We start from the raw sequence: 24,754 nt of genomic DNA on the forward strand, positions 1-24,754 counted from the left end.
ATCGTCAGATGAGGAAGGTGGCGGGCAGGATGGAAAGGATAGTGGGAAAAAGAAAGCTGTCTAACTCAATCACCCATGATGGCGGCACCCTCTCCGTTGACGCTGGCTTCCATTAATGTAGCCAGCATTAAGTCAGATACGGCTAGATTTGCGGCCTATGATTATTTTGCCCACATTAATGCTGATATTTTCTTTTTGCAGGAGACCAGGCTAACAGACATGTCATCTATATTTAAAGCCAGAAGGGAATGGAGGAATGGGCCCTCCTACTGGTCTCTTGCGGCCGAGCCGTATAGCGGGGTGGCGGTCCTTTTTGCCGCACCGGTAGAATGCCGACGGGTTATTGAGTTAGAAATGGGGAGGTGCCTGATTCTAGATGTCCTCATGAAGGGACAAGAACTTCGCCTTATTAACATCTATGGTCCACAGTCCAAGTGGGATCGGAAGTGTCTCTTTATGAGGATCAAGCCCTATCTTTTTACAAGTCGGCAGGTGGTCTTTGGAGGGGACTTCAATGCTGTCACGAGGCCCCAGGATAGGGGAGGTTCCAGAGACAAGCTGACTTATGATGGCGTCGCCCTGAATAGTATAGCTAGTGAGGCTCGCCTGGTGGATGTCCACATACGGCATACACCAGGCCACGCGGGATTCACCTATCATAGGGGTAGTTGTAGGTCCAGGATAGACAGGTTTTATTTAAAGGAGGAAGCCGTCTCTTCAGCGGTGTCCGTTGTTGAGGTGGAGTTCTCCGACCACTGTTTAATTTTGTTTTCTCTGAATGTTACAGAGACCCCCCGGATGGGTAGAGGCTACTGGAAGCTCAATTCGTCTCTCTTGGAAGAAGCGGAAATAAGACAGTCCTTTGAGGATTTTCTTCAGAGCCAGGTACCATTGCTGGGCCTTTGTAGCAGTAAGTCAGAGTGGTGGGAGATGTTCAAAAAAAGGGTTGCGGGATTCTTCCGCCAGCTCTCGAGCCTCAGGAGTCTGGACAGGTATCGCCTGTACCAGGGCCTGAGGAAGAAACTTGAACGTCTTGTCTCGACTGGAGGTAGTCGTGATGATATCTCCAGAGTGAAAGCCTTGCTACTGAGGTGCCAGTATGATAGACACGCATCTTTGGTTTTTGAGAGGGATTACGGGAAGTACCGCTCGCCCGACCCTTACAGAAACTGCAAGATGTCAGTGAATAGTAAAATCGTCTCAGGACTGATTGATAGTACAGGATCCCTGAAAAGGTCCAGATCGGGGATCCTGGAGGTCGTCAGATCCTTTTACTCGCACCTCTTGGGGAGGAAAGATCTAGATCGGGATAGGGCCTCAGCTTTCTTGACTGAAACAGTCCCTGAACCAGGGGTAGACCCCTCTCTTGACGTTTTGACAGAGATGATCCAAGAAGAGGAAGTCAGGGTGGCTATTGATGGTCTTGCCCTCAAGAAGTCACCCGGTCCAGATGGCTTAACATCTGAGTTCTATAAGACCTTTAAGGACACTTTGGTTCCCCTCTTGACTGAGGTATTCAATGAGTGTCTCTCCTCGGGCACTCTGCCGAGGTCAATGAGGAGGTCAGCCTTGATCATCTTGTCAAAGGGTAAAGACCCGTCCCGCATTGAGAATTGGCGTCCCATAGCGCTTCTCAATGCGGACAGAAAGATTCTGGCAAAAGTGCTGTTTAATCGGCTGGTGAAGTTTGCACCCCAGCTCCTTTCGAGGGCCCAGCATTGCTCTGTTCCAGGCCGCAGTACCTTTAGTGCTGTGCTCGGTGTCCGGGAGGCTGTGGAGCAGGGTAGGGCGGGTCACTGGAAGGGGTACTTGCTGTCCTTGGATCAGGCAAAAGCGTTTGATCGGGTTAACCACGAGTACCTCTGGTCTGTCCTTCTGAGATATGGCCTGCCGGGGGTTTTTGTTGATTGGCTTAAGACCTTGTATACAGGGGCAGAGAGTTTCCCGCTTGTGAATGGTTGGATTGGCCGCTCTTTTGAGGTTGGGTCTGGTGTCCGTCAGGGTTGCCCTTTGAGCCCACTGTTGTACGTGTTTGCAATTGATCCTTTCCTTAGGAGGATTGATTGTGGACCGTTGGCAGGGGTGAGAATGGACCCTGCGGTGCCGGATTCCACTCTGAGGGTGGTAGCGTACGCCGATGATGTCACCATATTCGTCTCCTCGCAAGAGGAGGTGCGGTGTGTGATGTCAGAGGTGGAGCGCTACTCAGAGGCATCTGGGTCCAAGATCAACCAGGATAAGTGTGAGAGTCTCTGGCTGGGAGGTGGAGATCCTGGATTTGATCTCCCGGACACCCTTCCAGAGCCCCAGGAGTTTGCAAAAGTTCTCGGCATCGAATTCGGCCAAGGGGATTACCCCAAACAAAACTGGGACAGCAGGCTTAAGATCGCCGCTCAGAGGGTGGATCAGTGGAAGGGTTGGTCTTTGACCCTCAGGGAAAGGGTTAACCTGATCAAAACTTTCCTGCTCCCTTTGCTGATATATCTGGGCAGTGTTTGCATTTTGCCAGAACCTCTCTGGACTCGGGTCTACAGTGTGTTCTTCCAACTGTTATGGGGGAATAGACTGAACCTAGTCAAGAGGGAGGTTACTTACCGTACGAGGAGACAAGGGGGGTTGTGTATGGTCAACCCCGTGGTGTTCCTGGTGAATACCTTTCTTAAGACCAACATTGCAAACCTCTGGAAAGAGAGGGCTCCTCCGTGGGTATTCTCCTGTAAGGGATGGTTTCGGCCTTTCTTCCAGGAATGGGAGACAGGAGGGCAAGTGAAGGATCTCCGCACACCACACGGGCATCTTCCGGCTTATGCTACCCTGGTTCTGAAGGTCATTCGTCGGTGGGGTTTGGGGATGTGGGAGATTAGGACTCTGTCGAGGAAATTCCTTGACAATAGGGTCCTGTCGTCCCATTTCCAAAAACCGCTGGCGCTCAAGGATTGCCCAAGTCGGGATCTGGAGGTTGGGTTGGGCCTATTGAATTCCATCAGGATCCCCTTGAAGTTTTGGGACTTGGCTTGGCGCTGCTTCCATGGGAAACTGTATGTGAGGGACAATCTGAAGTGCAGGAGCTCTGAGGATCGGGGATGTCCCCGGGAGGAGTGTGGAGGCATGCTGGAAAGCATGGAGCATTTTCTGCTTCATTGTCCCTTTAATACAGAGGTTTACAACAGGGTGGGCGCTTCCATCGGGTGGCCCAGGTTGGTCCGCCTCTCCTATGCGGAATGGGCCTATGGAGCATTCAGAAACCTTGGTGGCTGGGACCGGAGCACTTTATTCCTAGTCAGCATAGTGGTCAGGTACCACACGTGGAGTGCACGGTGTTTAGTGTCGACGCAGCGTAAAATCCTCCCTGTGGATGAGGTGGTTAGGGGCACACTCGGTGACCTGGTGAAGGTGCGCTCTCTGGAGTACGAGAGGCTGGGGGCTGGTAGGGCCTCTTGTCTTTGGAGGGGCTTTGCCTATAAGGTTCCTTAGCCTGCGTCTCCTCTCCTGGTGGTGGGCTGATGCTGGCACATTAGTCTTTTGTTTTGTGCTGTAGAGATACTGGAGTATAGGGCTTGCAGGCGCTGAACTTGGGCTTTCGGGCTGTGTGTGGGGCTGAGAAGTCTCATTATTGTTGGGTTTAGTATGTTATATATTTTTTTTTTTCAAAAGTTTGTGTATTGTGATTGTCTTTGTGATTATCTTTGTATGTTTGTATAAATTGTATATACTGTATATATTATATATGTTTTGTTTGCACCTGGGGTTCGGGTTTAGTGATAGGTTGGGTGGTGGGTAAAAGGGGGGAGGGGGCTTCTGTGGGACTTTGTTGGGACTTTTACATATATATAAAATCCTGGGCTGGTTCATGGACGTCCGTGATCATGTACTGGGGGCATGGGATGCGGGACCAGCTCAGGGCCAAAAAAAAAAAAAATTTAAAAATATTATATGTATTGTTGTAGGTTATTATTTTGCATTGTGTCTTGTTTAGTTTTAGTTTATTTGTGTAGTGATGACTTGTTTAGTTGGTGTTGGGTTGAGTAGAGTTATGTCGGTGGTATATTAGGTTGTGCACAATGCAACTGGGCCAGGGGGTTCACAATTAGTTAGTTATATAGGTGTATATATAGTGGTATATATAGGTGTGTTTATAGGTGTATAGTATATAGTAGTGTATATATAGGTTTGTATATAGTAGTGTATATAGTTTATTAATATGTTTAGCTAAATAGTTTATATTGTGTATATATTGTATATAGGTATATGGGTGTATATATTGTATATAGGTATATGGGTTGTATGTGTGGAAGAATGAGTGCGGGGATGGACCGGTGCTTTATGTTATGGTTTCATTTTTCTATTTATTGTCTTGTTCTGGTCAGATATGGTATATGGTGTGTTATTTCTGTATTTATTTATTGTTATGTTTAAAATTTTAATAAAAGAAATACAGGATGTAACTCAGGATCAGTAATGTAATGTAATGTATGTACACAGTGACCCCACCAGCAGAATAGTGAGTGCAGCTCTGGAGTATAATACAGGATGTAACTCAGGATCAGTAATGTAATGTAATGTATGTACACAGTGACCCCACCAGCAGAATAGTGAGCGCAGCTCTGGGGTATAATACAGGATGTAACTCAGGATCAGTAATGTATGTACACAGTGACCTCACCAGCAGAATAGTGAGTGCAGCTCTGGAGTATGATATAGGGTGTACTGGCTCCTGATTGGCCAGTACATTATTATGGCGCACATTTCGAGGGCCTTATTACCTGTGCAGTTGCGCCATTTCCCATCTGATCTGCAGGGGGCAGTGTGGAGGCTGTGCTGTAATCACCTCTCTGTAACCTCTCTTTTAGAGGTCCGGTCTCCTGCCTCCTCCTCCTCCTCTCCCCGCCTCCTCTGTTTTATAGTCAGATCCATTAGTGGTGGAGGTGGCCGGGAGCAGGGCTGCTCTGTACATGAGACATCAGAGGACTCCTATCATCCACTGCTGTCACCACCGCTGCTGTCCTCTGTGCTGCTGTGAGGGGGGCTCTTCTGCTGAGGTCGGTATACTTTACATTACTCTATATGTAACTGGAAGCTTAGGGAAGTCTTAAAAGGACACTACATCTGGATCTGCTGTGCAGCTGGATGCAGTGCTGTGTTCCCTGGTGACCCCTCAGCTATTCTCAGTGCTGACCTATGAACTGGTCCTGACCCTGCACTGCCCCTGCTGCTTGCTCTGACCTTTGACCCACCTAATGCATTTAAAGAGACACTACCACCTCAGTCCAGGCTGCAGAGCTAAATGCACTGTGTAGTTCCCTGACTGTAGCGTCTTCATCTCACGTCTTATATCACTGAGGTTACTGCCCCTTTAAGGGATGGGAATCAAGTTATCATAGTGCATAGGATTTTATAATAGACTGCAATACCGACCACAGCCTCAAGGGGCAATGTGCAATACTATAACCTGACATGACTTTATCTATAGCACTCCTATAGGTTCCTGGAGGTTATGCCACTTGGTCATATACTGACTGTAGCTCCCTGTTATCAGCCATTTCAGTCTGGGGAGCGACTGACTATACTGTCCATCATCAGGAGGACTGACGTGGTGTGCGCCCCCATGGACAGGCCATTATATCACAGGGGGTCACTGCTGACTATACTGTCCATCATCAGGAGGACTGACGTGGTGTGCGCCCCCATGGACAGTCCTTTATATCACAGGGGGTCACTGCTGACTATACTGTCCATCATCAGGAGGACTGACGTGGTGTGCGCCCCCATGGACAGTCCCTTATATCACAGGGGTTCACTGCTGACTATACTGTCCATCATCAGGAGGACTGACATGGTGTGCGCCCCCATGGACAGGCCATTATATCACAGGGGGTCACTGCTGACTATACTGTCCATCATCAGGAGGACTGACGTGGTGTGCGCCCCCATGGACAGTCCCTTATATCACCGGGGGGTAATGCTGACTATACTGTCCATCATCAGGAGGACTGACGTGGTGTGCGCCCCCATGGACAGTCCAGGGGTCACTGCTGACTATACTGTCCATCATCAGGAGTACTGACGTGGTGTGCGCCCCCATGGACAGTCCCTTATATCACAGGGGGGTAATGCTGACTATACTGTCCATCATCAGGAGGACTGACGTGGTGTGCGCCCCCATGGACAGTCCGGGGGTCACTGCTGACTATACTGTCCATCATCAGGAGGACTGACGTGGTGTGCGCCCCCATGGACAGTCCCTTATATCACAGGGGGTCACTGCTGACTATACTGTCCATCATCAGGAGTACTGACGTGGTGTGCGCCCCCATGGACAGTCCCTTATATCACAGGGGATTACTGCTGACTATACTGTCCATCATCAGGAGGACTGACGTGGTGTGCGCCCCCATGGACAGTCCCTTATATCACAGGGGGTTACTGCTGACTATACTGTCCATCATCAGGAGGACTGACGTGGTGTGCGCCCCCATGGACAGTCCCTTATATCACAGGGGGTCACTGCTGACTATACTGTCCATCATCAGGAGAACTGACGTGGTGTGCGCCCCCATGGACAGTCCCTTATATCACAGGGGATTACTGCTGACTATACTGTCCATCATCAGGAGGACTGACGTGGTGTGCGCCCCCATGGACAGTCCGGGGGTCACTGCTGACTATACTGTCCATCATCAGGAGGACTGACGTGGTGTGCGCCCCCATGGACAGTCCCTTATATCACAGGGGGTCACTGCTGACTATACTGTCCATCATCAGGAGGACTGACGTGGTGTGCGCCCCCATGGACAGTCCCTTATATCACAGGGGGTCACTGCTGACTATACTGTCCATCATCAGGAGGACTGACGTGGTGTGCGCCCCCATGGACAGGCCATTATATCACAGGGGGGTAATGCTGACTATACTGTCCATCATCAGGAGGACTGACGTGGTGTGCGCCCCCATGGACAGTCCCTTATATCACAGGGGGTCACTGCTGACTATACTGTCCATCATCAGGAGGACTGACGTGGTGTGCGCCCCCATGGACAGGCCCTTATATCACCGGGGGGTAATGCTGACTATACTGTCCATCATCAGGAGGACTGACGTGTGCGCCCCCATGGACAGTCCGGGGGTCACTGCTGACTATACTGTCCATCATCAGGAGGACTGACGTGGTGTGCGCCCCCATGGACAGGCCATTATATCACAGGGGGTCACTGCAGACTATACTGTCCATCATCAGGAGGACTGACGTGGTGTGCGCCCCCATGGACAGGCCCTTATATCACAGGGGGGTAATGCTGACTATACTGTCCATCATCAGGAGGACTGACGTGGTGTGCGCCCCCATGGACAGGCCATTATATCACAGGGGGTCACTGCAGACTATACTGTCCATCATCAGGAGGACTGACGTGGTGTGCACCCCCATGGACAGTCCGGGGGTCACTGCTGACTATACTGTCCATCATCAGGAGGACTGACGTGGTGTGCGCCCCCATGGACAGGCCCTTATATCACAGGGGGTCACTGCTGACTACACTGTCCATCATCAGGAGGACTGACGTGGTGTGCGCCCCCATGGACAGTCCCTTATATCACAGGGGGTCACTGCTGACTATACTGTCCATCATCAGGAGGACTGACGTGGTGTGCGCCCCCATGGACAGTCCCTTATATCACAGGGGATTACTGCTGACTATACTGTCCATCATCAGGAGGACTGACGTGGTGTGCGCCCCCATGGACAGTCCGGGGGTCACTGCTGACTATACTGTCCATCATCAGGAGGACTGACGTGGTGTGCGCCCCCATGGACAGTCCCTTATATCACAGGGGGTCACTGCTGACTATACTGTCCATCATCAGGAGGACTGACGTGGTGTGCGCCCCCATGGACAGGCCATTATATCACAGGGGGTCACTGCTGACTATACTGTCCATCATCAGGAGGACTGACGTGGTGTGCGCCCCATGGACAGTCCCTTATATCACAGGGGGTCACTGCTGACTATACTGTCCATCATCAGGAGGACTGACGTGGTGTGCGCCCCCATGGACAGGCCATTATATCACAGGGGGGTAATGCTGACTATACTGTCCATCATCAGGAGGACTGACGTGGTGTGCGCCCCCATGGACAGTCCCTTATATCACAGGGGGTCACTGCTGACTATACTGTCCATCATCAGGAGGACTGACGTGGTGTGCGCCCCCATGGACAGGCCCTTATATCACCGGGGGGTAATGCTGACTATACTGTCCATCATCAGGAGGACTGACGTGTGCGCCCCCATGGACAGTCCGGGGGTCACTGCTGACTATACTGTCCATCATCAGGAGGACTGACGTGGTGTGCGCCCCCATGGACAGGCCATTATATCACAGGGGGTCACTGCAGACTATACTGTCCATCATCAGGAGGACTGACGTGGTGTGCGCCCCCATGGACAGGCCCTTATATCACAGGGGGGTAATGCTGACTATACTGTCCATCATCAGGAGGACTGACGTGGTGTGCGCCCCCATGGACAGGCCATTATATCACAGGGGGTCACTGCAGACTATACTGTCCATCATCAGGAGGACTGACGTGGTGTGCACCCCCATGGACAGTCCGGGGGTCACTGCTGACTATACTGTCCATCATCAGGAGGACTGACGTGGTGTGCGCCCCCATGGACAGGCCCTTATATCACAGGGGGTTAATGCGCCCTTAACCCTTATTGCTAGAGTTTTATAATAGACTGCAATACCAACCATAACCTCAAGGAGCAGTGTATTAAACTGTAACCTTCCATATGACTCATAGCGCAGCCATAGCGCTCCTACAGGCAGCCTGAGGTACTGCACTGCAGTGTGTCAGGACTGCAGGAAAGCTGGGTGACAACCTCCCCTGTGTGAGGCCCAGATACAAGCGGAGCCATGTGTGTGTGATCTGTGGGGTGAATGACCAGGTGACCGCTCTGTCACCCACAATGCACCTTGCTCTCTATTATATCACAGTGTAATATGGTGGGAGAACGAGGCGGCCATAACATAATATACAGCTATAATGTCCGGATCAGACAGGGGGTCAGTCACATCTACCGACCAATCACATCGCTCCGTCCACTGATCACCCGGCGTCTAGGAGAGAAGACGCCGGGTGACTGTCAGGATGGAAAGTGATAGGAGATTATACATGTGTAGGTGATCAGTATACAGCCACTATCTATATACAGCTACTATCTATATACAGCCACTATCTATATCTATATACAGCCACTATCTATATACAGCCACTATCAGTGGCGGTCTTTGGCACCAAGCACCCCAAGCGATCGCTTGGGGCCCCCAACATCCAGGGGGGCCCCCACGCCCCGCTCTTGTGCTCAAGACAGCTGGACAGGGCTGCTGCCCCTCTCCCAGCTGCCATCTGAACAGCAACAACAGTAGAGGGCTTCAAAACAGGGCTAGACAAGTTCTTAGAGCAAAATAATATAAATGCATATGCATATGTATAGAACCTATCACCCCTCCCCCTTCCCTGTATGTATAGAACCTATCACCCCTCCCCCTTCCCTGTATGTATACAACCTATCACCCCTCCCCCTTCCCTGTATCCATCCCCTCCTTGGTTGAACTTGATGGACATGTGTCTTTTTTCAACCGTATTAACTATGTAACTATGAGCACTCGTAATGAGCGCTCATAGGGCACTGACAGGGCGGGAGACATTGGCTCCCTTCCTGTCAGTCACTCTTGTGGCCGCAGGAAGGGTTTTCCCTGCGGTCACAAGTGGCCGCTCTGTCCTTGTGGTGCCGGTGCTGCAGTGACATCACTGGAGCATCGGTGCCAGGACAAGGGGAGTGCGGCCTCTTGTGATCTCAGGGAAAACCCTTCCTACGGCCACAAGAGTGAAGAGAAGAGGAGACGCCCGGACCCAGGTGAGTATAAGTGTTTGTTTTATTGTGTTATATACTATATGGGAGGGGGAGCACACAGGGGTCTGTTTAACGAGGGGAGCGCACAGCGGGGGTCTATATAAATGGGGGGAGCACACAGGGGGGCTATATAACAGGGGGAGCACACAGGGGGCTATATATAACTGGGGCTTCACAGAGGGGTCTATATACTACTGGGGGCAGCAGAATGGGGTCTATATACAACTTGGACAGCACACAGGAGGTCTATATCCAAGTGGGGGAGCACACAGGGGGGCTATATATTACTGGGGGAGCACACAGGGGTCTATATACTACTGGTGGGGCACACAGGGGTCTATATACTACTGGGGGAACATACAGGGGGTCTATATACTACTGGGGCAGCACACAAGGGGTCTATACAATACTGGTGGGGCACACGGGGTCTATATACTACTGGGGGAACCACACAGGGGGTTTATATACTACTTGAGGAGCACACAGGGGTCTATATCCAAGTGGGGGAGCACACAGGAGGTCTATATCCAAGTGGGGGAGCACACAGGGGGGCTAAATACCCTCAAGGGAGCACACAGGGGTTCTATATACTTGTGGGGGAGCACACAGGGGGTCTATATACAACTGGGGCAGCACACAGGAGGTCTATATACTTCTGGGGGAGCACACGGGGGGGCTATATATAACTGGGGGAACACACAGGGGTCTCTATCTATCTATCTCCTATCTCCTATTTCCTATCTATCTATCTATCTCCTATCTATCTATCTCCTATCTATCTATCTATCTATCTATCTATCTATCTATCTCCTATCTATCTCCTATCTATCTATCTATCTATCTATCTATCTATCTATCTATCTATCTATCTCCTATCTATCTATCTATCTCCTATCTATCTATCTATCTATCTATCTATCTATCTATCTATCTCCTATCTATCTCCTATCTATCTATCTATCTATCTATCTATCTATCTATCTATCTATCTATCTATCTATCTCCTATCTATCTATCTATCTCCTATCTATCTATCTATCTATCTATCTATCTCCTATCTATCTATCTATCTATCTATCTCCTATCTATCTATCTATCTATCTATCTCCTATCTATCTATCTATCTCCTATCTATCTATCTATCTATCTATCTATCTATCTATCTATCTATTATCTATCTCCTATCTATCTATCTCCTATCTATCTATCTATCTATCTATCTATCTATCTATCTCCTATCTATCTATCTATCTCCTATCTATCTATCTATCTATCTATCTATCTATCTATCTATCTATCTCCTATCTATCTATCTATCTATCTCCTATCTATCTATCTATCTCCTATCTATCTATCTATCTATCTATCTATCTATCTCCTATCTATCTATCTATCTATCTATCTATCTATCTATCTATCTATCTCCTATCTATCTATCTACTATCTATCTATCTATCTATCTATCTATCTATCTCCTATCTATCTATCTATCTATCTATCTATCTATCTCCTATCTATCTATCTATCTATCTACTATCTATCTATCTATCTATCTATCTATCTATCTATCTATCTATCTATCTCCTATCTATCTCCTATCTATCTCCTATCTATCTATCTCCTATCTATCTATCTATCTATCTATCTATCTATCTATCTATCTATCTCCTATCTATCTATCTATCTATCTCCTATCTATCTATCTACTATCTATCTATCTATCTATCTATCTATCTCCTATCTATCTATCTATCTATCTATCTATCTATCTATCTCCTATCTATCTATCTATCTACTATCTATCTATCTATCTATCTATCTATCTCCTATCTATCTATCTATCTATCTATCTATCTCCTATCTATCTCCTATCTAGCTATCTATCTATCTATCTATCTATCTATCTATCTATCTATCTATCTATCTCCTATCTATCTATCTATCTACTATCTATCTATCTATCTATCTATCTATCTCCTATCTATCTATCTATCTATCTATCTATCTATCTATCTCCTATCTATCTCCTATCTAGCTATCTATCTATCTATCTATCTCCTATCTATCTATCTATCTATCTCCTATCTATCTATCTATCTCCTATCTATCTCCTATCTAGCTATCTATCTATCTATCTATCTATCTATCTATCTATCTATCTATCTATCTCCTATCTATCTATCTATCTCCTATCTATCTATCTCCTATCTATCTATCTCCTATCTATCTCCTATCTATCTATCTATCTCCTATCTATCTATCTATCTCCTATCTATCTATCTATCTATCTATCTATCTATCTATCTCCTATCTATCTCCTATCTATATATCTATCTATCTCCTATCTATCTCCTATCTATCTATCTCCTATCTATCTCCTATCTATCTATCTATCTATCTATCTATCTATCTATCTATCTTTAGCTTGCTCTCTCTGATAACAGAGAGCAACAACGGGGAGGAGAGAGCATCATTACATCTATCATGTTCTCAGCCGCTCTTTTCTCCCTGTTGTTGCTTTCTGTTCTCAGCCGCTTTCCTCCCTGTTGTTGCTCTCTGTTCTCAGCCATTCCCCCCCGTTGTTGCTCTCTGTTTTTAGCCGCTCTCTTCTCCCCGTTGTTGCTCTCTGTTCTCAGCCGCTCTCCTCCCTGTTGCTTTCTGTTATCAGCCGCTCTCCTCTCCGTTGTTGCTCTCTGTTCTCAGCCGCTCTCCTCCCCGTTGTTGCTCTCTGTTCTCAGCCGCTCTCTCCTCCCCGTTGTTGCTCTCTGTTCTCAGCCGCTCTCTCCTCCCCGTTGTTGCTCTCTGTTCTCAGCCGCTCTTCTCCCTGTTGTTGCTCTCTGTTCTCAGCCGCTCTCTTCTCCCTGTTGTTGCTCTCTGTTCTCAGCCGCTCTCTCCTCCCTGTTGTTGCTCTCTGTTATCAGCCACTCTCCTCCCTGTTGTTGCTCTCTGTTATCAGCCGCTCTCTTCTCCCTGTTGTTGCTCTCTGTTATCAGCCGCTCTCCTCCCTGTTGTTGCTCTCTGTTATCAGCCGCTCTCCTCCCTGTTGTTGCTCTCTGTTATCAGCCACTCTCCTCCCTGTTGTTGCTCTCTGTTATCAGCCGCTCTCTTCTCCCTGTTGTTGCTCTCTGTTATCAGCCGCTCTCCTCCCTGTTGTTGCTCTCTGTTATCAGCCGCTCTCCTCCCTGTTGTTGCTCTCTGTTATCAGCCGCTCTCCTCCCTGTTGTTGCTCTCTGTTCTCAGCCGCTCTCCTCCCTGTTGTTGCTCTGTTATCAGCCGCTCTCCTCCCTGTTGTTGCTCTCTGTTATCAGCCGCTCTTCTCCCCGTTGTTGCTCTCTTTTCTCAGCCGCTCTCTTCTCCCTGTTGTTGCTCTGTTATCAGCCCCTCTCCTCCCTGTTGTTGCTCTCTGTTATCAGCCCCTCTCCTCCCTGTTGTTGCTCTCTGTTATCAGACGCTCTATTCTGCCTGTTGTTGCTCTCTGTTATCAGCCGCTCTCCTCCCTGTTGTTGCTCTCTGTTATCAGCCGCTCTCTTCTCCCCGTTGTTGCTCTCTGTTCTCAGCCGCTCTTCTCCCTGTTGCTTTCTGTTATCAGCCACTCTTCTCCCCGTTGTTGCTCTCTGTTATCAGCCGCTCTCCTCCCCGTTGTTGCTCTGTTATCAGCCGCTCTCTTCTCCCCGTTGCTCTCTGTTATCAGCCCCTCTCCTCCCTGTTGTTGCTCTCTGTTCTCAGCCGCTCTCCTCCCTGTTGTTGCTCTCTGTTATCAGCCGCTCTCTTCTCCCTGTTGTTGCTCTCTGTTATCAGCCTCTCTCCGCCCCCAGGCCATGACTCAGCAGTACTTACATACCTGACATAGCTCTGCATGGATTCCTCCATACAATGTGCAGCAGTGTGAGGGAGACGGACAGCGGTGTCGGACTATAAGCCCCAGCACGTCTTACCTGATTACTAAAATAAGTGCACATAGAAAAGAGGGGTCACACAGTAATAACTGCAGAGGTCCTGACCTCTGACCCCTCCTAATATCTCAGGTTAGGAGGTCAGGATTCCTTGCCCTTCAGCCCTGTTTTACTAACAATCCTGATCCTAATAACTCACGCACCCCTCCCCTCCCCCCACCATATGTACTGTCCCTTTAAATTCCCATCTCTATGACCTGTATGTCCTCACATCTGGAGCCAATTGTGAGCAGAATGTAGTGTACATGTGCACAGCTGGCAAAGATCTGTGGCATCAGGTCTGCAAATGAATTTAATTTAATAATCTCCAGTCCTCCAGTACTTATCAGGTGCAGTATGTCCTGCGGGAAGTGGTGCATTCTCTCCAGTCTGACACAGTGCTCTATGCTGCTACCTCTGTCCATGTCAGGAACTGTCCAGAGCAGGAGAGGTTTTCTATGGGGATTTGCTGCTGCTCTGGACAGTTCCTGACATGGACAGAGGTAGCAGCATAGAGCACTGTGTCAGACTGGAAAGAATACACCAATTCCTGCATGACATACAGCAGCTGATAAGTACTGGAAGACTGGAGATTTTTATTTAAATAGAAGTAATTTACAAATTTTTATAACTGTCCGATGATTTTTTTTCCCTCCTGAGTACCCCTTTAAGACCAACACCAGTCTGTATCACACGATTAGATACACTGGCTCGGCAAACAGTATCTCACTTGATAGGCTTAGATACACAGCTCAGGAGACAGTATCACACTTGATAGGCTTAGATACACAGCTAAGTTGGCAGTATCCCACATGATAGGCTGAAATACACAGTATCACACATGAGGTCAGCTGTATGACACGGTGGGAGTTGTAGTAGTGCAGTAGTCGATGTTTCGGTGTTTGCTGGCGGTGTGATGCGGTTTCGCTCAGTGTCCATGTGATTCTTGTGATGGCCGTTCATGGTCCTGGGCCGAGCTGCTTCTATACACAACCTTGGGGTGCGGGGGGTTGGGGATAATCCTCTCTCTGTAGTCACATGATCCGGTTTGGGTGGATTTTCGGCATAGCAGAGCTGACCATGTGCTGCACTACCCCCGGCCATCCTCTCAGGTCTCCATAAATCTCTCACAATCCGGTTTCTGAACCTTTTCCGCTTTCCTTTCCTCATTTGGCGTCCAGTGTTCTTCTTCCTACTAATGGTGGAGACCTGAGAGGAGCCGGGGGCACGGAGAGCGACACAACTTCCTGTGACTACTACAGCACCCATAGCTATACGTGTAAGAAGTGGTCACCCAGGCAGGAAGTCTACTGGTTGCTAGGCAACATGGTGTATATGAGAGAAGGCCTCCTAATATGTCAGGAGGCCACAATATACATGACAGAAACCAGCTTTATGTCAGGGCAGTAAAGCGATCCACACTAGGTCTCCATGACAACACTGCACCTGATTGAAATGTGTCAGTAGTGCAGCCTCAGGCTTCCGGCCTGTAGCGTCCAGGCAGTATGGAGGCCGCAGTCACTCGCTGGCATCATCCTCATGTGGAATGTGACTGATGAATGAGCCGATTCACTCCATACAGTCCCTGATGTCATGGCCGGCACCAGCTGACTGTCAGTAACACCCTCTCGTCTCCCCACAGGGCAATGGGACGGAAGAGCTGCGAGGACGGATGGAACGGGGCCGAAAAGTCAGAGATCCTCTTCGCCCCGACGGAGAGTCCAAAGTCAGAGGCCAAGATGGAGGACAGGGGGCAATGGGGCAACAAGGTGGAGTTTGTCTTGTCCGTCGCCGGTGAAATCATCGGACTGGGAAACGTCTGGAGGTTTCCGTATCTGTGTTATAAGAACGGAGGAGGTGAGTATACGGCACACGAGACTTATAGAATACGGTATAGAATGTAGTGTAGGGCCCTGTATACAGTCTCCTATAGAATACGGTATAGAATGTAGTGTAGGGCCCTGTATACAGTCTCCTATAGAATACGGTATAGAATGTAGTGTAGGATCCTGTATACAGTCTCCTATAGAATATTATATAGAATGTAGTGTAGGGCCCTGTATACAGTCTCCTATAGAATATTATATAGAATGTAGTGTAGGGCCCTGTATACAGTCTCCTATAGAATATTATATAGAATGTAGTGTAGGGTCCTGTATAGAGTCTCCTATAGAATATTATATAGAATGTAGTGTAGGGTCCTGTATACAGTCTCCTATAGAATACGGTATAGAATGTAGTGTAGGGCCCTGTATACAGTCTCCTATAGAATATTATATAGAATGTAGTGTAGGGTCCTGTATACAGTCTCCTATAGAATATTATATAGAATGTAGTGTAGGGTCCTGTATAGAGTCTCCTATAGAATATTATATAGAATGTAGTGTAGGGTCCTGTATAGAGTCTCCTATAGAATACGGTATAGAATGTAGTGTAGGGTCCTGTATAGAATCTCCTATAGAATATTATATAGAATGTAGTGTAGGGTCCTGTATACAGTCTCCTATAGAATACGGTATAGAATGTAGTGTAGGGTCCTGTATACAGTCTCCTATAGAATACGGTATAGAATGTAGTGTAGGGCCCTGTATAGAGTCTCCTATAGAATATTATATAGAATGTAGTGTAGGGTCCTGTATACAGTCTCCTATAGAATACGGTATAGAATGTAGTGTAGGGCCCTGTATAGAGTCTCCTATAGAATATTATATAGAATGTAGTGTAGGGTCCTGTATACAGTCTCCTATAGAATATTATATAGAATGTAGTGTAGGGTCCTGTATAGAGTCTCCTATAGAATATGGTATAGAATGTAGTGTAGGGTCCTGTATAGAGTCTCCTATAGAATGTAGTGTAGGGCCCTGTATACAGTCTCCTATAGAATACGGTATAGAATGTAGTGTAGGGTCCTGTATACAGTCTCCTATAGAATATTATATAGAATGTAGTGTAGGGCCTGTATAGAATCTCCTATAGAATACGGTATAGAATGTAGTATAGGATCCTGTATAGAGTCTCCTATAGAATACGGTATAGAATGTAGTGTAGGGTCCTGTATAGAGTCTCCTATAGAATACGGTATAGAATGTAGCGTAGGGTCCTGTATAGAGTCTCCTATAGAATATTATATAGAATGTAGTATAGGGTCCTGTATAGAGTCTCCTATAGAATACGGTATAGAATGTAGCGTAGGGTCCTGTATAGAGTCTCCTATAGAATATTATATAGAATGTAGTATAGGATCCTGTATAGAGTCTCCTATAGAATATTATATAGAATGTAGTGTAGGGTCCTGTATAGAGTCTCCTATAGAATATTTTGTAGAATCTTCTTTAGAGTCCTGTATAGAATCTCCTATGGAACCTTATATAGAATAATCTTGTATAGAATCCTGTATATGATGCGGTATAGAATGCGAGAGCTGCAGTACTGACTGACACTGACATCTATGGCGGAGCAGCCTCCCTGTGCGCGGCCCCAGACACCGAGTCCCATGGCGATCAGCGCCTCTTGTGTCCCTCACACCGCGGGGCGGTCGGGTTCAGCAGATAATGGCCGGAGAAGTGCAGCGGTGACAGCGGCAGATTTCCCAGCATTTGTCATCCATTGAAGTCATTGTTGGGGTCGTAGGTCGGTGGCCCCCGGGCGTCCCACTTATTTATAGGGCCTATTAATCAGCCGCGGCCAGACAGCGTGATACATAATGAATTAACCCCTTGCTCTGTCATGGCTGCCAGCGCTGAGCGCGGATGGATGGGACGGCCATGGGAGCCGGGTTTGACCCTTTGTGAGTCCGCGGGGAGTCGGCGCTCGCTTCACACTTCGTTAGGGGGAAGAATGGAGCTCCGGATCACTTCTCAGCCTGTTTTGTTCCAAGTTTCCGCTGCTTTCAAGATTGTTCTTTTTTTTTTTTTAGGGGGGCGGGGGAGCGGAGTTGGGGGGTGAGGAGAGATGGGGTTTCTTTAACCCTTTTCTGTCTGCAGACGCTGCCTATGATATAACATATCCGGAAGACAGCTGCGTTCTGGGGCTGAAGAGGTTAATGCTGAGCCGCCCGGGGTGGGTGGGGATGGGTGGGGGCGGCTTATTCTCACTTGTTCGGGATAAATAAGACATCTTGTTATGAACGCTGGGCCCACACATTGTGGCGTCCACTACCCCCAACATTGTTATATGGACTGTGGGATCATTTGTAGATAGATGGGGGGAGGGCACAATGGGGTATCGGGGGCATTTATCATACTGACAGATATAGATGATATCACATCATTAAAGATGGCGGAGGGGGGGGGGGGATTGTTCAACGCTGTATATAGTATATATCCCTGATAACTAATATATATCTCACTAGATGACCCACATAACATATAGTACCCAAGTATTGCCTTATAGCGCTCAGATACTTACCCTGTGAATAAAGTCTCCATACAGAGCCCAAACACTATCATAGACAGTATCCATTCACCAAATAGTGGCGTCATACAGTGCTCAGATATGGTAATAAAATACAGAGCCTGTATAATACTACATTGTGTGTATATATATATATATATATATATATATATATATATATATATATATACTGTAATATCCATCCGCCACACTAATAATAGCGCCATACAGTGCTCAGTGTACAGTGATGTAATAACAAAGTACAGTACTCAAATGATACTGCTATAAGCAATATCTAGAAACCATCTATTATATCGCCACATGGTGCTCAGATACTAAACACTGTACAATGTCCAAATGCTATCTCCATACAAAGTCCAATGACTGCAATAACATTGTACACAGCTAATACAGTATATTGTATATTACATACAGCCTCCATTCACCATCTAAAAATATAGCGCCATATAGTGCTTAGATAGTGATAATGTACAGTGGCCGGCAGGACCCAAATATTGCAATGAACTATGGGGCCCCAATAACACAGTGTGTGTGTATGTATATATACAGGATAAGTTGTGGTGTCGGACGGCTGTAGATGGCGGCACACTGTGGCAGTATACGGTGACCGTGTTGTGTGCTTGTGTCGCCAGGAGCCTTCTTCATCCCGTACCTCATCTTCCTCTTCACCTGCGGTATTCCGGTGTTCTTCCTGGAGACAGCGCTGGGCCAGTACACCAGCCAGGGAGGGGTGACGGCGTGGCGGAAGATCTGCCCCCTCTTTGAAGGTTCGTATTGTGTGCCCCATTCTTCGTGCAGCTCCCTCACCCACTTTCACACGACCTGATGGGGCAAAGAGCCATAGAAACCAAGACGCTGGCAGCATCTTCCTGGTCACCATCTATCAATGAGGACGGCGGCGCAGTCAGGGGGATGACCTCATTCCTGCACACAGCTCGGGCCTGTTCACACCAGCAGAAGCCTCGAATTGTTACTTTCTAATAGAATTTTTTGATAAATGCCTATTATGGGGGTGGGGGGAGGAGATGGGGGGGCATAACTGAGCAGGTTGTGAACAGCGCCCTCTGGTGACCCCAGGATCTTTACTATCATATTACCCCCTCCCCCCCGCCCCCAGGTGACTCATCTGCAGTCTCAGAATTTTATTTACCTCGAAAATTTTAGCTTTTCCCACTTTTCCACACTTTACCAATTTGTTGTGATTTATGCTTTACTTGGAAGATGTGTGCCCCTATCGCCATCTAATGGAAGGTACTGGTATTGCAGCCAACACTGATTTTTTTTATTTTTTTTTTTATTTAATTTTTAAAAGTCTCTTTAATCTGTAAATACATTAATATCCAAGGACTATCTGAAATAACTTGTATCTTGTCCATTCAGCCCCCTAGATATCATGGGTAATGAAGACTGCAGAATTTAGGCAGCTGGACTCTATATGGCATCTCCAGTTGCTCCCCCTGTATTTTCATCATAGATTAGTATTGCAGTGTACTTTATAATGATCACACAGTATCATGTCTAGTCCCTTAAGAAACCTGTGCCACCAAAACCAATGTCAATAAAATTGTAGAAAAAAAAAGATGGCTCTTAAAGGGTTAAAAACATGCGTGTTATGTGTATGGGGAAGACAGATGGAATGGTGCTGACAGATATCTATAGTGTGACTGTAGTTCTATAGAGTATATGCTGATCTGAAGCTGGAATCAGTAAAATAAGGAACCGTAATGGGGTCTGCGATTGCCTCAAAGTGAATTATATTGCTGTGTACCCCATATACTATACGAAACTTCCTCTCTATTAGGTATTGGCTATGCCTCACAGGTGATTGAAAGCTACCTGAACATCTACTACATTGTCATCCTGGCCTGGGCGCTGTTTTACCTCTTCAGTTCGTTTACAGCTGATCTCCCGTGGGCTCACTGTAACCACACCTGGAACACAAGTAAGGAGACCTAATGTGTAAGGGTCAGTACATAACATAGGAGACGCCATTCCTTTTGATGGATACTAAGTTCTCTTTACCTCTCTCGGCAGTAAATTGTGTTGATGACCTTGTCTATTCTGAGAATTATACAGCGTCCGCCAATGCTACATCCCCTGTTGTGGAATTCTGGGAGTAAGTCAGTCCATGTTATGTAGGAGTGTAATGGAGGGCTGTGTCCCTATAGATCTGTAAAGTAATGATCTCTACCTTTACATCTAGAAAGAGAGCGCTGGGCCTGTCTGATGGGATCGAGCACATGGGGTCCATCAGATGGGAGCTTGCTCTGTGTCTTCTTCTGGCCTGGATCATCTGCTACTTCTGCATCTGGAAAGGGGTCAAATCCACTGGAAAGGTGAACATGGCCACTAAATCTTTTTTATTTTGGGCACAAAAGGGCCCCAGGACAGGGCTAGTGGTGACTGGATAACCCCTTTCTATACTATAGGTTCCCTCATTTTTTATATAAGGGTACCGCTATGGGGACTAACAGGATGCCCAGTATTTATGGAAAAAAGGGGACTGCTAGGACTTCTAGGAGCTCTGTACTTTAGGGCAAAGTGTGGGGGTCTCTGAAGGGGGAAGCTCCAATATATATCTTCCCACACCCTAATTGGACAACCACTTGTCTGATGACATCACAAGGGGTCGCTAGACCCTGCCATCTGTGTAGAAGAAGCATTGTCATGAAGCTGTACATGACATGATATGTAACCACGTGTTCTCTATACTGGCCAGGTGGTATACTTCACAGCCACGTTTCCCTATGTGATGCTCATCATCCTGCTGATTCGAGGGGTAACACTACCTGGAGCATACGAGGGAATTGTGTTTTACCTGAAACCTGACATCTCAAGGCTCACGGACCCTCAGGTGAGGTGGGTCATGGGCAGTGATCAAAACACTGTGGGGTGGGGGGCTATGATGTTCCACATGAGTAGCTTAGATACACCATAGCAGACAGTATCACAAATGATTATCTTAGGTAAGCTATAGTGGATGGTATTGGGGTGTTTCATGACAATATGGGTAATTGAGCTTTGTCTACATAACAGGTCTGGATGGATGCTGGGACCCAAATATTCTTCTCCTACGCCATCTGTCAAGGTTGCCTGACGGCGCTGGGCAGCTACAATAAATACAACAACAACTGTTACAGGTATATGAGCTCTCACAGGTCCACGGACATCTAATCTGGACTAATCTGGACTCATCCACTAATGTAGTGCCCCCATATGTATGTGACCATTGTCTTTCCTTCTCTTCATCTTCAGGGACTGCATTTCTCTCTGTTTCCTGAACAGTATCACCAGCTTTGTGGCTGGATTTGCCATCTTTTCAGTTCTGGGGTTCATGGCGCGGGAGCAGGGAGTCCATATTTCACAGGTGGCTGAGTCTGGTAAGTTGAAGGGTTCATTAATATTTATGAGGAGAATTATCTTAGTTGGAAATCAGACCAATCAGCTGTTGTAGAGTCTATGGAGAAGAGGGACCCAACTTGATGGTATTGCTCTCATAGTATTACCTTGATTGTAGGTATCATGTAGTATAGTCTCAATTGTAGGCACCTTGTATTAGAGTCTTGATTGTAGGCCTCTTGTAGAAGAACCTTGATTATAGACCTCTTGTATAAGAACCTTGATTATAGACTTTTTAAAGTTGAACCTTGTTGTGACCTCTTTTAGAAGAACCCTGTTCTGAGACCTACTGTAGTGGAATCTCGATTCTAGACCTCCTGCAATAGAACCTCTTAAAGTAGAACCGTAATTATAGGCCTCTTGTTGAAGAAACTTGTAGACTACTTGTAGAAGAACCCTGATTGGAGACATTTTCTAGTAGAATCCCGATTTTAGACCTACTGTAATAGAACCTTGATTGGTGACCTCTTTTAGAAAAACCTTGATTTCTTCCTGTAGAAGAATGGAGACCTTATGTAGAAAAACCTTGCTTGGAGACCTCTTGTAGAAGAACCTTTAAATATAGGCATCTTGAAGAAGAACCTTGACTATAGACCTCTTGTGGCAGAAATCTTAATTGTAGACCTATTGTAAAAGAAACTTAATTATACATCTCTTTTAGTAGAACATTTATTGTAGACATCTTGTTGACGAAACTTGATTGAAGACCTCTTGCACAAAACCTTGATGTAGACTCCTTGTAAAAGGAGACCTCTTGTAGTTTAATCTCGAGTTTAGACCTCCTGTAATAGAACCTTGATTGGTGATCTCTTGTGGTAGAACTTTGATTGGTGACCTCTTGTTGTAGACCCTTGATTGTAGACCTCTTGTAAAAGAATTATGGTTGTAAACCTCTTGTAGATGAACCTTGATTGTACACCTCTTGTAATAGAACCCTGTCTATAGACCTCTTGTAGTAGAACCCTATCTGTAGACCTCTTGTAGTAGAACCCTATCTGTAGACCTCTTGTAGTAGAACATTGATTAGTGACCTCTTGTAGTAGAACCTTGATGTAGATTCCTTGTAGAAGAACCCTGATTGGAGACCTCTTGTAGTAGAATCCCACTTCTGTTATAGAACCTTGATGTGAGACCTGTTGTTGAAAAACCTTTAATGGAGGCCATGTGTGGAAGAACCTTGATTGGAGACCATTAGTTTAAAAACTGACTTAAAACTGATGAAGAGGAGACCATTGTAACTCTCATGAGGGGGGAACATCCAGAAATTTCCTTAATATGCAATACCCTGTAGTGTCATATGTTTCATCATTATCTCACCAGATTTCAGAATCCTCCTTGTGCTCTTTGTCCCATAGGTCCTGGTCTAGCCTTTATTGCCTATCCAAAAGCGGTGACCATGATGCCGGTGTCCCCTCTTTGGTCTTGTCTCTTCTTCCTCATGCTCATCTTCTTGGGTCTTGACAGTCAGGTATTGGTTGCAAAGAGTTGAGTTTGAGTAGAGTATGAAATGGCTGTCAATTATTTTTGGTCAACTTGTTATTGGTTTAATACAGATACTAAATTTCCTTTAAATCTTCTTGTCCAGTTTGTCTGTGTGGAGAGTCTGGTCACCGCCATCGTGGACATGTTCCCTGAGGTGTTTCGGAAGAAGTACAGACGAGAATTCCTCATATTGGCCATCGCTGTTATCTGCTATCTGTTAGGCCTTATCCTCCTTACTGAGGTATAGTAATGATGAGAACCATGATGGAGACATGTAGGTTACCACATCCACAATGTTGGTCTTCTGTTGACCAGGTCGCTTCTACTTCTTCATAGGGGGGAATGTACGTCTTCCAGCTATTCGACTACTATGCAGCTAGTGGTACCTGCCTGCTCTGCGTTGCCATCTTTGAAGTGATCTGTGTTGCCTGGGTTTATGGTGAGTCTGGGGTAAAGAAAATACGCAGGTTCAAGTTGCCAGAGGGCGTTAGGATTCACGGTGGTTCCCATTCCTCTCAGGTGCTGACCGTTTCTATGATAATATAGAAGACATGATTGGCTACCGGCCGTGGCCAATAGTAAAGTACTGTTGGTTGGTAGCCACCCCCGCAGTGTGCTTGGTGAGTCCTCCTGGTGACTTTATCACAAGACCCTGTCTCCTATTTGGATCTTCAGACTGTGTTGTCCTGTCTTCTGCCATCTCATCTAGTTCTTCTTCCTCAGGGGACGTTCCTCTTCTCCCTCATCAAGTACACGCCCCTGAAGTACAATAACCGCTACGTGTACCCACCCTGGGGCTACGCCATTGGCTGGCTTATGGCCATCTCCTCCATGATCTGTATACCAGTGTATGCCGTTTATATCATGCTGAGGACAAAAGGTCCATTCACCCAGGTAACAGTCTGAATGGGTATCGGGCACCATTGTGGCGTATATATAATGTATACATGGATGCTTACACCATGTCTCCACCTTCCAGAGGCTGAAGCAGCTCGTCACCCCACACTCCGACCTTCCGCAGCCCAAAAAATATCTCTCGGATTTCAGTGAATCCTGGAAAGGTGGAGCGTTGGCGGTAAAAGCCAAGGATGGTCTCATCTCGTCAGATAAGGAGACGCGGTTCTGAGGCAGCTACAAGGATTCTTACCGGGACTTGTACAGTCAAGGAGGCTCCAGCTCCACCACCTCACCCCTCACGAGGGCGTCTGGGACATGAGCAGTCCAAACCGATCATCTACTGCCCCTGACAACACACTTTCTCTATTTCCCCTTCCCCAAAGTTACATTTCCTAAGCACAAATGTATATTTTGTGCCACACCTCCAACCCCCTCCCCACGCCCTCATTTATAAGCCACATCTCCAAACCACACCCCTCATTTATAAGCCACACCTTCAACCCCACTCCTCATCTATAAGCCACATTTCAAAACCACACCCCTCACACCTCCAACCCAACCCTCATTTATAAGCCACACCTCCAAACTGCATCCCTCATTTATAAGCCTCACCCCTTGTTTATAAGCCACACCTCCAAACCACACCCCTCATTTATAAGCCACACCTATCAACCACACCCCTCATTTATAAACCACACCTCCAACCACACCCTC

The 24,754-nt window shown here is 46.9% G+C and overlaps 1 protein-coding gene across 1 annotated transcript in view; it reads left to right on the forward strand.

Annotated features, from left to right (window-relative positions):
• Nucleotides 1-4,899: 4,899 nt before the first annotated feature.
• The window catches only part of LOC138771312 (uncharacterized), a 36,946-nt gene continuing 17,091 nt past the window's right edge, over nt 4,900-24,754 (forward strand). Inside the window, exons 1-15 of the mRNA XM_069950935.1 lie at nt 4,900-5,039; nt 15,492-15,706; nt 18,895-19,029; nt 20,064-20,204; nt 20,297-20,378; nt 20,466-20,598; nt 20,982-21,116; nt 21,299-21,402; nt 21,518-21,642; nt 23,017-23,129; nt 23,247-23,384; nt 23,480-23,582; nt 23,663-23,763; nt 23,867-24,037; nt 24,123-24,262. Of these exons, the coding sequence (XP_069807036.1) occupies nt 15,496-15,706; nt 18,895-19,029; nt 20,064-20,204; nt 20,297-20,378; nt 20,466-20,598; nt 20,982-21,116; nt 21,299-21,402; nt 21,518-21,642; nt 23,017-23,129; nt 23,247-23,384; nt 23,480-23,582; nt 23,663-23,763; nt 23,867-24,037; nt 24,123-24,262 (1,832 nt within the window). The 5' untranslated portion in view covers nt 4,900-5,039; nt 15,492-15,495. The remainder of the gene's footprint in view (nt 5,040-15,491; nt 15,707-18,894; nt 19,030-20,063; nt 20,205-20,296; nt 20,379-20,465; nt 20,599-20,981; nt 21,117-21,298; nt 21,403-21,517; nt 21,643-23,016; nt 23,130-23,246; nt 23,385-23,479; nt 23,583-23,662; nt 23,764-23,866; nt 24,038-24,122; nt 24,263-24,754) is intronic.

This window comes from Dendropsophus ebraccatus, chromosome 1 (genome assembly GCF_027789765.1).
Source record: "Dendropsophus ebraccatus isolate aDenEbr1 chromosome 1, aDenEbr1.pat, whole genome shotgun sequence".
Classification (NCBI taxonomy): domain Eukaryota; kingdom Metazoa; phylum Chordata; class Amphibia; order Anura; family Hylidae; genus Dendropsophus; species Dendropsophus ebraccatus.